The sequence below is a fragment of the Apodemus sylvaticus genome, chromosome 4 (genome assembly GCF_947179515.1).
Source record: "Apodemus sylvaticus chromosome 4, mApoSyl1.1, whole genome shotgun sequence".
In the NCBI taxonomy this organism is placed as follows: domain Eukaryota; kingdom Metazoa; phylum Chordata; class Mammalia; order Rodentia; family Muridae; genus Apodemus; species Apodemus sylvaticus.
The window spans coordinates 102252967-102265546 of NC_067475.1; the positions used below are offsets into that span (position 1 = coordinate 102252967).

Here is a 12580-nt window from a genome sequence, read left to right on the forward strand (position 1 = left end):
GGGGCAAATGTATCAGAAACACTGAATTGCATAATGATAAGAGTGGAAGACTGGCCTATGTATCAGCTCATAGCTGAGTAATTTCATTACAGACTCATAGGCCTGTCTTTATAAATTTCAAGAGTGGGACAAAGCTGTACAAATTCTGTGAACACCCCCAATCATGTTAGATCCACTGGGCTTTATTTCTGAAAGACACTAGATTCATGTTCCTTTCTTTGACTGAACAGATCAAGGCAAATACCTAAGGAAGGTCAGCTAGACAGCCAGATTTACCCATGGCCCTATCTCATGAGCAGGAAGCTCCACGGTTCTTCAGCTATCTATTTAGGAGGATATATGCTCACCATGATTCTACAGTATTTCTACAGCAGCTTTATAAGGTTCTGGGATTCTTTGCATAGAATCCTTGAGAGGAGATTGGTGGAGTTCTTACTCCAACTCCTGAGTGGGCAGGGTTCTCTGGCCTTTCCATGACCAGGAAGAAAATGGATAGGCCTTGCTTCGTGTCCAGATTCTTGGTTCTCTCTTCTGATAGTTCAGCCATGCATGTCCAACTGGTGGCCTATAGGTCACATATACCATGGAAGATCTATGAATGTGCGAAATTCTAACTTACATAAAATATGTTGAGCTCTTTCATTTTTGCATTTTTCTGATAATGTGATTGTGTAATTCTTGAATGTGAATTTTGTAGAGTCAAGAGCTAGAGCATGCATCTGCCCATTGCTTGCATGTGCCATGTCTACCTGGAGATAATACATGCTTGCTTGTGTTACAACAGGGCAGAAAATGGTACAAGCTCATAGACTCATTAAATCATTTCTTCCTCTGTTCCTCATTAAAGTCCAGAGAGATGAATGCATTTAGCCAAGACTCTACTTCGTACCACCGGTAGGACACCAAAGCTTATAGCAGCAGTAGTTTGCTTCTAGCAACATAAACTATTGCTGTTTTCATAGCAGTCACTGCAAACAACTTGCCTACTCTAAGTGAACAAAGGAAAAGTATGGATTCACTTCAAAACAGCTCTTAGACTCAAATTTTGAGGACACAGGCTAGCTTTATAAAACATTTTATTTACAGTAGACTTTTACAAAAATAAAATTAATACAAATCCATTTCACAATATAAATTACACAACTACCTTTTCCCAAATGGAACACTGGATTATAACATGTAAGCTACATTTATGTTTGTTAATAAGTCACTTTGTGGTATAAATACGGTTTTCTCATCATCTCTTTTGTCACAAAATAAACACGAGGAAGAATGAACAATGGGCAACAGAGCTTGTTCTGTTATTCTTCCAATATAAAAAATGTCTCTGGCCAAAATAAAATTAACCAAAAAAAAAAAAAGTAACACAATCATCCCTCTGTTCAGAGTCCAGTCCTGTTTAGTTATCTGAGGGTTTATCTGACAGAGGCAGACTTTAATCTGAAAGCACCATAGTGTGTAAGGCTTAGTAACAACATCCCCAGCCTTCTCTCAAGCCTTCCCTTCAACTGTTTATTCAGTATTTTGCCAAGATAAACAAAGACGATCTCAAGTCTCTCCTTCATTCGTCTCAAGTATTCAGACCACTTTTCCAACTGGCATATATTTAAAGTGTGAGTCTCCTTTGGCTTCAAGTAGAGTTTCACAACACTTAAGAAACATACTGGGCTCCTCCGTGCACCTGGACCTCTGTTACCCCCCACCCGACGATGTTTCCCCGGATGAGGCACGATTCGGCTCCTCCACTTGCCCGTATCTCCTCCTCGCTGAGAACCCGATCCCAGATATTGAAGCCCGTGATTTTTCCAGAAAATGCTAATGCTTCGTCAAAGCCCCCACCTACACAGCAGCCATTCTTTTCTTGGCCAATCTGTAGGAGTCCACCCTCAGGAACAGAGTGACTTTTGGCCATCTCTACAGTGGTAGCCACCAGCTCCCCATTTGCCCACAAGGACATGCTCCCCTGCTCTGAGCTCCAGGTGCCACACAGGTGGGACCACCTCCCCAGGGAAACCACGGCGTCTGCAGTCAGCTTGCTCTCCTTCCCACCCACCACAAACACTAGGGACTGGGAGCTGAGGTACAGCTGGATCTCATAGGGGTTCCACTTTGTGCCATAAGAAAACAGAATGGTTTTGTTTAATACGTCTGTGGCTTTGACCCAAATACAAGTACTAAAAGATTCAAGCTTCATTGGTCTCACAGGATGCACGCTTCCAAAAATCTTCTTAGAACGCATCGGGAAGAAAATCGCTGTTTCACAACCTGGAGGAGCAAAAGAAAATACAAGGGGGAAAAATCAGTTCCAGAGTTATTTTGATATTCAGTTATATTAAATATAATTGATAACTATATACAGTGCTATGTTATGACTTATCCAGCCTGATCTCTGTAGAGCAAAGAAAATAAAAGTAAGGAAGAAGTGTTTGGCTTATTTTGCAAACAGAAAGAAAGTGCCAACACAACCCACAAATAACCAAAACCATGTTGAATAACCATCTTCCTTTCAATCTGCTTTTCTTTCTATGTTTTTATTGAATTGTAGAATCACAACTTCAGAAGATTCTGTTTCTAAGTACTTTTTAAAAAACTATACTATTTCCTTCTCATGTTTGCCATGATCTTAAAATAATAAATCTATGAAAATCAATGGATTTAGCTCATTCTAAGTAGCTGTTATCATCATATCTTTTAAAACAATGTTTTAGAATAGCCATGTCACTAGGGAATATGGGTTCATATGCCACATGACCTTGGATATTGGTAACTTTGCAGAGTTTGCAGGAAACTACTGTGTCTTAACTCACTATTATCATTGGCTGTATGAAACTGTAGCCTGGGCTGACCTCATGTTGGACATATAGCTAAGGATAACTTCTAACTTCTGATTCTCCTGTCTCTGCCTTCAAGAGACTTAAATTTCTGGTGTGCACCACCAGGACCAGCTTGCAAACTGAGCTTTGACAGGAAGCAAAGTATAGTAATGATGACTAATGTTATCAGGTACTTATTATGTTCCACATAGTGTTCTAATCAATTTGTTCATCACCTTAATACATCTTCGTAGTTGCTTTTAAAGTCTTCTTAATCCCACTTAATGGATGGGAAAGCAGAGGCAAAATAACTGTGATTCTAGAGTAGCTAAATTTTAAAGCTCAGGTTTTACTTTGGCTGCTCTGTTGGCAGAGGCCAACACATTTTATTGCTTCTTAATAGAAGATCTGAATTCTGGATAATTTGCTGCTAGTGAGTATCATACAGTTTTTGACAAAGTTTATAATCTCACCAGCCTTTAGTGTTGTCTACATTTAAAGGGGGTGTGACTCTCCACTGCAAGTCTGTAAGTCACAAGTATACTGTACTCCAATCTGGGTAGGCCAAGAATACACTTTAAAATGTATACATTTCATAGTCACACTGCTATAGAAAATGCTTTAAAAGGAGGGAATTCTTCTGAAGGATTTTGTTAAGAGATTGTTTTTCTGCTGAGAACATTCAGAAGACACAGGCTTTGAACATGGCCATGAGACTCATCTATTCCACCTCTGCTGATCTCAAGGCTACATCTGCAGCTGAGGTGAAGACTTGGGAAGTGCTTAGTAAGGCCTTGAACATATGGGCTCTGCTTCTTGGTCCATCTGGAAAAAAACTAAGGTGGGCTAGATACTCTCTTTATAATACTCCAAAGAAGATGCTCTAAGATCATTTTGAAAACCCACTCCCAAAGCATTTGAGCACTAATTGGCAATTCAGTAGAATGTGTGGATATCAAATATCCTATAAAGTGCAGTAAATTCTCACAAGTGGCTCTGAGGTAGGCTCAGTCCAAAAACTGTCAAACAAACATAGACCATATCTGTTAGTAATAGTCAAGGAAATATTGAAATATAAGAAAATTGCATGAAAGCAACCACTATAGCCATGCCCAAAAATGATAACAGAACTCTTAAAAATAAATTCTAATCATCTGTGAAAAAAATTTTAAGGCATTTTCAAGGTAGGATTCTTTTTTCAGCTAAAACAACTAAATCAAATAATGATTGTGGAAACAAAAGACTCTCATTTCTGTGCATTTGGAATCTCCTGGCCTCTGTAAGTTTAAAGTACTGTCCAAGGTGGCATCCACTACAACCTAATTAACTGTCTTCCTGTTTAAACAAGGCCAGGCAGTGTAGATTACATCCCTGGGCAGCCCATGACTATCTCTGGGAGAGCCAGCATCCCTGTAGGCTGTGGTAGCTACTTCAGCTCATGCCACAGAGTCGTATGTTAGCAGATTTTGTGGGGGTTTTTGCAGAACGGTGATTGAGGCCCTTGAGACATCTTTGAAATGTCAGAAACTCTCTCACGAAATGGCTTCTAACTAATAAGTCTTTGTAATTATATTATCAAAGACCAAGCAAAATGAAAACCAGGTTCTTAGGAGGCAGACCACAACATGATTAGGAATCCTCTGGGGACCAAGCTGGCAGGAGAAAAAGAGAGGACCAGTCAAAGCCTGTAGCTGAAAGCATTATTGGGTAATAAGCACCAACAGTTTAGAATTCGGAAATGTATACATTTTCTAACAGATGAGAAAACAAAGTAATTCGTCCTTTGAGGGGCACATTATATGTAACTGACTCTACCGAGCTTGCAAAGAAAAATCCATGCGTTTAAAATTGTCACAAAATTGTCACATCGAGGGTTTGCTTTAGATTCAACTCTATGCTTTTTCTCTGAAGATTTAAGGGCCTGGCCTTCATAATTCAAATAGGAAGGACTGATTGCAGCACAGGAATGGACCATGCTCTGGAGTGTCCTTCCTCCTCCCCCACCCAATAAGCTTCATTTCATTGGAAATATGGGATAGGGTAGTTTGTTTGTCCTTGTTTCTGAGACTCATGAGGAGTACCAGGGATATTTGTCTACGTAGGACACTAATTTTCTAGAATAATCTACAACAAAATATCACTGCCCCCATCAGAAATTTTACTGAAGAACTGTATTACTAGGCTCCGATGTTCTTCCTGTTGCACTAACTTTTAAGAGTGTGCCAAAAGGGCCCTCATCCATTGAGAGTTTTACGGGTTTTATGTGGGGTTTTGACAAGTTGCACAGTCTGCTAGTCCCTTTCCTGTGTGGTCCTGGCCTGGCAGGGCTAGAGGAAGCAGTCATCTACACCCTCTGATTCCTGACTTTATAGGAAGTGCCCCAGAGCCCGCACCCCTTGCCCTTCACTGTGGAGCTAAACTGGGAGGAGGAAACCCTGGAGGAATTCTGCTGAGTCTGCAGGAGATCCAGCTCAGAAGGAGCAGAGGGGGAGGAGTCGGCCGGCCAAGGGGCTGGGAAAGTCGCTGAAGTTAGCCAGGGCCCTGAAATAGTGCAGGGAAACCAGAGCTGGCCTAAAGAGAGTGACGGGATAAAATTAGAAGATGTGGAAATCCCTAACGGACGGACTCACGGTTAAACACCTGCCAATGGACTCCTGTAATATCTGGTCGGATCCTGTATCAGGGACCTCTGACGTCAACTTCCAGAGTGTTGGTTAAATCCCTGTTTTCTTTTGGGCTTCTCCGGCTTGGAAATACTTTTAAAAGGCAATGAGCCTGCCTGGCGTGGTGAGTCTGAGCTGAGCTCTGAGTGTGCCTATGAAAAGTACCGGGGCTCTGAGCGTGAGTGTCCCAACAAAAGCTTGCCTCTAGGGACAGAGCCGACCTTAGGCTCTACGCCGCCGGGGTGCTTACCTGCGGGCAGCCAGTGGCGAGCGACCCAGCTCTGCACCGCGCTCAGGTCGGCGCGTGTCCGCCGCAGTTCCTCCAGAACCGCACCTAGGCCGGGCACTGTGGCCTCGGATCGCCGCGCCTCCGCGACCTCCAGGCGCGCCAGCCTACGGCTCGCATCACGGCTCTCCTGCAGCAGCGGCTCCAGCGCCCGCGCCACCCTGGCGTCTGCGGGGCCAGCGGCTGTGCACGGCCTCGCCATGCCGCCCGCCAGCCGCCCCAGCTCGGCCCGCAGCCGCTGCAGCTCTCCGCGGAGGACGTCATCGGTGGCCTGCAACAGCATGCCCTCCCGCATCTGCGAGTTCTCCAGCATGATGAACAGCTTGTCCCACTCCGAGTGCTCCCGGCGGCAGTCGCACGGCGTGGCTAGAGCGCAGGACACACACGTGTTACCAGCTTGTTCTGGCTGACCGTGGCTTGCACTCTTGGTGACCCCAAGTTTCAGCCCGTCCCCAGCAAACCCCTCTCCTTCTAAGCATATCTCTGAAAATACCGTGCGTGTAAACTTCTCAAAGATGACACAGGACCATTCTTTCTAGGGCATGTTAAGCTAACTGGGGAAATGCCATTTATATGACTAAAACAGTTAAAGAGCCGTGATTTCGTATGGCTTAACTGATCATAAATGTTACAAAAATAATTTAAAATTTCTGGATTTTTCTCAGGCAGTCCTTGCTTTTACAAATAAAGTACAATTTTAGCTTGCTACAGTGGCTTCGTATGTTAATTATGTTAATCGTGCTCCCCCCTCCCCCCCAAGTGAGTTATGTAGTTTTGGTGAGCTGAGAAAGTTAAAATGAACTTACGGTCCTCGGTGGGATGAAGTCCATTGTCTATTTCGTTGTCCAGATTCACATACATAAGTTCATAGTCATCCGAGGTCTCAGCCACCACTGCATACCAGAGAGCACAAAACAGAATCGCAGGGAGATGCATGGCTGGAGAGGCGAAATTTGCTCCGCAGCTGCCGCCACCGACACCGCCGCCGCCGCAGGGGAAGAAGCAAGGCTCTCCAGTGATCCGAGTTTGAGCCCGGGAGAGATAGAGTGAGGCGGGAGTGAAGCCCTTAATAAACGCTCCAAAGCCTGAACAGGATGAATGAGTAATATCGGTGGCACAGCGCGAGGGAGTTCCCCTGGATTTGGGGGAGGGGGTTGGGTGGGAGGGCAAGGGAAGCTGAAGAGGTTGCACAATGTTAAACCACCAAGGTCCACACTGCAGGCAGATTGAGTAGAGGCGGGTCAGGGGGAGAAGGGGAGGGAAACTGGACTTTTCTGGTGCCCCTGAGGATTAGTTGCTGTAACCTGAAGAGCTAGCACTTTGGGGGGTGGGGAACAGAGAGGTGCAGGGGGGCAAATTAACATTTTGGCACTTTCACTACTCCACAACCCCTGAAGTTATGGAAAACTTTTTTTCCCTCACTTGTCTTTTGGATACTTTCTCAAGACCAAGCTATAGAAAATGATTCTGTGACTCCAAAGTAACCTAGCCCATTAAGAACTTCTATAACTCTAGAAGTTAAATCTATCCTGACTAATTTGTCTTTACTCCTCTGGAGTAGCAACTAAAAAATAAATAAATAAATAAATAAATAAATAAAAATAACACAGTACAACTGGGCCAAAATCCAGTAAAACTGGAAAGTGAGGACAGGAATATATTGGCTTCAGATAGTTGAGTATTCTGGAAATATCCTATCAAGTTCCTGTTTTAAATTTAAAGTAGTGACTCGTGGGGTGTGTGTGTGTGTGTGTGTGTTTTGAAAATCTGCCCCCCCCCCATGCAAAGTACCTTGATAGGTGTTGGTAGGTCTAATAACATCAATACAAAATTAAAACGTTCAAATAAACTCCAAATAAAGCAAGAAAACTACACAGTGGCCAAAGAGCTAGAGGGAACCACTCCCAGAGGGCCAGCTCCTGAGGTGATGATACCATTCCCCAGTACACAAAGGAGATGGGGGAGGGGAAGAGTTGTCAATCACAGCCTGATCCCCTGTCAGGCCTCTCAGAAGGCTGCCTCTTGGAATTCCACAGGTAAACTCTGCTCCTGACAGAGAATCACGAGTGGCTTTCCCTGACTGAGTACCCCCAGGCATCTGGAATGCCCGTGCATGCACCATCCACCACAGTAAAAATGAATCCACAGTTAAACATAGCTAGACATGGAGGGAACAGGGCATCGTAAGTAAGAATCAGCAGAAAGTCAAAAAGCATTAGGCCCCTGCTCAAGAGCATCACTTACTTGAAATAGCAGCTAAAAAACGGGTATGTTTGAAACCATTAAGGCCATCAGAAAGAGATGGTAATGTGAGACAATATGATATTGTTTAAAGGGCAGTGTGGAGCCACAGCTTAGTAAAGGGCTTCTCTCTTAAGGCTATGGGCTCAAGTTCAATTTCTAGAGTCCTCATTAAAAACCTAATGTGGTGGTGTAGGGTCCTAATGCCAGTGCCGAGGCCCCCTGGGATCCCTGGCCAGACAGCTAAGCCTACTGGGCAAGTTTAGGCCCATGAGAGACCCAGTCTGGAAAAGCAATGTGGAAAAACTGGATAAAAATGCTTATTGTTCTTTTAATGGGTCTGTGGACTGTAGCACGGTTACCTGTACTTTATGGCTAATGTCCAATTACACGTGAGCACATACCATGTGTGTCTTTTTGGGTCTGGGTTTCCTCACTCGGGATGATCTTTTCTAGTTCCATCCATTTGCCTGCAAATTTTGTGATGTCTTTGTTTTCAATAGTGGAGTAATATTCCATTGTGTAAATGTACCACACTCTGATCCTTTCTTTAGGTGATGGACATCTGAGTTGTTTCTTATTTCTGGCTATTACAAATCCAGCTACTGTGAACATAGCAGAGCAAGTGTTTCTGTAGCATGGCGGCGGAGGGAGAGCCTTTTGAGTGTATGTCCAGGCTGGATCTTGGGGCAGAACTAGTCCCAATTTTCTGACAAACTGCCAAATTGATTTCCAAACAGGCAGTACCAGTTTGCAGTCCCACCCGCAATGGAGGAGTGTTCCTTGCTCCACAATCTTGCCAGCCTGTGCCTTCCCTTGAGTCTTTGATCTTAGCCATTCTGCTGTGTGTGAGGTGGAATCTCAATGTTGTTTTTGATTTGCATTTCCCTGATGACTAAGGACTTTGAACATTTCTTTAGGTATTTCTAGGCCATCCGAGATTCCTCAGTTGTGAATTCTCTGTTTACCTCTGAATCCTGGTTTTTAACTGAGTTATTTGGGTTGTTGGTGTCTAATTCCTTGACTTCTTTGTATATTCCTTTTATTAGTCCAGTCAGAGGATAAGGTTGGTGAAGATCTTTTCCAATTCCGTAGGCTGACATTTTGTCCTATTGATGGTGTCCTTAGGCTTGCAAAAGCTTTTCAGTTTATGGGGTCTCATTTATTATTCATTGATCTTAGAGCCTGAGCTGTTGGTGCTCTGTTCAGGAATTTGTCTCTTGTGCCGATGTACTCAAGGCGAGTGCTGAGGGAGTCTCATGGAGGAGTGAGGGGAAGAACTGAGCAAGTCGGAGGGGACAAGAACAGCACAAGAGGACTCAGAGTCAGCTCACCATGGGTGCTTGCTGAGACTGAACTATCCAACAAGGAGCGTGCAGGCACTGCGCCTAAGCCCCCTACACGTCTGCAGCACATGGGCAGCTTGGTCTCTTGATATGTGAGCAGAGGCTGTCTCTGTGGGTCTGTGGGTCTCTTGATATGTGAGCAGAGGCTGTCTCTGTGGGTCTGTGGGTCTCTTGATATGTGAGCAGAGGCTGTCTCTGACTCTGTTGCCTACCACTGGGCTGCATGCATTCCCTTAACTGGACTGCCTGGTTGGGCTTCAGTGGGAGAGTGAGTATGCACTTACCTACTTTGTTGGGATATCCCAGGGTGGAGTGATACCCAACTGGGGCTTCTCCTTCTCTGAGTTGAAGGAGAGGGAGCAAAGTGGGGAGGGACTTGCAAAGGTGGGGTTGGGAGGAGGGGGTCAGAGATTAGGGTGTAAAATGAATAAATAAAATTTTAAAATATCTAAGAAAATTAAAAGAAATATGCTTACCGCTCCTTCAAAGAACCAGAATTCAGTTCCCAAGACCGGCATCGGTCAGCTCACAACTAGGTACTCCAGGTCCAGGGGATCCTATGCCCTTTGACCTTCTCAGGTACATGTGATACACATAAACTTATACTATCACGCATAGAGACATAAAAATAAATAAATCTTTAAAAGAACAAAACAAGGTAGAAGATGCCAGCAATCACACCAGAGGCTGGCTTCAAAAGCCTCTACACACATACATGTGCCTGTGTAAACATGCTTCCACAGTTACACATACACACACACAGAAGATCATTAAGAGAAAGAGTGAATATTTTAAGGAACTATAAGTGATCACCATATTTTCTTAAAAAGTGAATTAAAATTCTTTGTAAAAGATCAGAAATAGAGAAAATGGCCAATTTGGCAAAACCAAAGAAAGTACTAATAAATTAAGGAGACAGATAATTGTCTCAATAGAAAGCCTTTAAAGACTATGAATGGCCAAATCACGAGAAAGGAAGTAAGCTGCTACTAAAGTGTGTGTGTGTGTGTGTGTGTGTGTGTGTGTGTGTGTGTGTGTGTGTGCGTGTGTGTATGAAGCCATCAAGAAAGTAAAGATTAAAACAAGAACTGAGATACAATCTTACACTTCACCAACTTAGCAAGAGCTAAGGAAAGCCAGTATCTGTGAAGACCAAGCGAGCATCAGAAAAGGATATGAGCATCTGAGAGCCCATGTTGCTGATGGGCGTGGAAGGCTTATGGACTGGAGGCAGCAGAAAAGTGGATCTCAGAAGATGTCTGTCTGCTTGTCCTCGTAACCTGGGAACACATTCTGAATCACTGCATGTGAGAATTAAAGGAACTGCACAAAATAAGCAGACAACCCCAGACTCTTTAGGTTGGCTCCGCAATCACGGGGTTCCTGAAAGTCAAAGAGGATAGACCAGTGAGATGGGTCACTAGATAAAAGCTCCCTCCATGCCAGCCTGGGGGGCGTGAGTTCAGTCCTTGGAGTGGATGATGGAGGTCGAGAACCAACTCCCGAAAGTTGTCCTCTAACTTCTACAAGTATCATGACATACACATTCCTATGACATACACGCACACTCACATATAATAAGTAGAATATTTTAAGAGGAAAAAATGGAAGAAGAGAGGCAGAAGACAGTCAGATGAGAAACAATGATGACGCAAAGAGGCAAGATGGCAGAGTCACCATGTTTCTATCTTTGAAAATGATGGAAAGATGTACAAACCAGCAAATATACACCAGACTTTAGAGGCTGACAGAGCCAAAGAAGTGGTTCCTTCTGGAATCTCTACCAGGACCCTTGTGTCTTTCTTATACCTTGGTTTTAGCCAAGTGACACTACTGTTGGGCTTCAGAAGACAGAAGGTAACAAATCTGAGTGATTTAGGGCCTTTTTCTGATGATTTCTTCTGGAAGCTATAGAAAATTATATCTTTCAGACATCAGAGTACATTAACAAAATGGTGCCCCTGGGGTAGAAGAGCAAACAGGAAGAATAAAGAGGCCAATTTGAATGAAAACTAGCATAATAGTGAATGGAATAAAATAGTTTGCAAAGAGTTCTGAATGTAATGAATCCATTCATGTAAAACTATACAGCAGGCAAATGGTTATAAGATGGTTATGGATGCATCCATGTAATAAGGCATAAAGGCATTCACAACAATGAGAAATACTAACTTCACAGTGATGACGCCTCTGAGGAGAAAGAGCAATTGTGAGGAAACACTTATGGCACGAGGCAAAGCTTTGGAGAAGCTGGGTGCCAGGCACATGATTATGGCTTTTATCATTTCGAATGCTTGCCTGTGGGCCTGAAGCCTTCAGTATTTAAAGTAATATGTGAGTTATGGATGGAATATTTTTTACAGAATTTCTACATCTAGATTTCTTCATCAGTTTTGAACTAAAAAAATAAAATAAGTTCTTTTGCACTTATTTTTGGGTTTACTTCATTGAAATTGAGGTCAGTTGGAAATGACTAATCTAGGGATTTCCCCTCCCAAAAGGCCCCCCAAGGGCCCTTGTTGGAGATGGTAGTAAAAAGTCATACAGCAGATTCCTGTCCCAGATTCCAGCTACAGTCCCATTCAGTGGGACCCCTCCTATCAGCTGACCAGCGAGCTCACACAGCTAAGTTCTATTTATGGTCTAGCATGTTCTACATCAATTATGTACTAGACCAAAATTCCCTGGATTTAAGGAGAAGTTCTACACAAAAACAAGGAGAAAACAAACAAAATTAATTGTTTGGTATTAAATTAGTCAATTGTTTAAAAAAATAGTGCTGGGGACACTATCTTTCAAAAATTCACTTTGTTTTATTCATACAGTTGTTTTGTGTGCGAGTGCATGCCCAGTGCTTGCAGAGGCCAAAAGAGGGTGTTGGGTCCTCTGTAACTGGATTGCTGGGAGCCACACTTTGGGTTCTGGGATTCAATCTTTAGTCCTTGGAAGAGCAGCCAGTGCTCTTAAAAGCTGAGCCATCTCTTATCTAGGGGCAAACTTCTTTATGTTTTAGTTGTTAGTTTCACTTTGAAGCAAGGTCCCACTGCGTTGCCCAAGCTTGTCTTGAACTCAGTACATAGGCCAGTGAACTTGCGGTCATCCTCCTATCTCAGTCTCTCAAGTACTGAGGTGGTAGACACCTACCACACCACACCTGGCTCTTACAAACTAATTTTTTTTAATGTATTTTCAAAATCTTTCATTTTGTGGCTGTCTTGCTAAGACAGGTTT

The 12580-nt window shown here is 43.4% G+C and overlaps 2 protein-coding genes across 4 annotated transcripts in view; one reads left to right on the top strand and one right to left on the bottom strand.

Moving 5' to 3' along the window:
- Veph1 (ventricular zone expressed PH domain containing 1) overlaps positions 1 to 12580 on the top strand; it is a 228165-nt gene that overhangs the window by 30829 nt on the left and 184756 nt on the right. The gene's annotated exons all lie outside the window — the stretch shown is intronic.
- Positions 1123 to 6842, bottom strand: Ptx3 (pentraxin 3). Its single transcript, XM_052180397.1, has 3 exons — positions 6569 to 6842; positions 5727 to 6128; positions 1123 to 2265 (listed from the first exon to the last, which is right to left on the bottom strand). Exons 1-3 carry the CDS (start codon positions 6696 to 6698, stop codon positions 1652 to 1654), a joined length of 1146 nt encoding a protein of 381 aa, XP_052036357.1. The 5' UTR covers positions 6699 to 6842; the 3' UTR covers positions 1123 to 1651.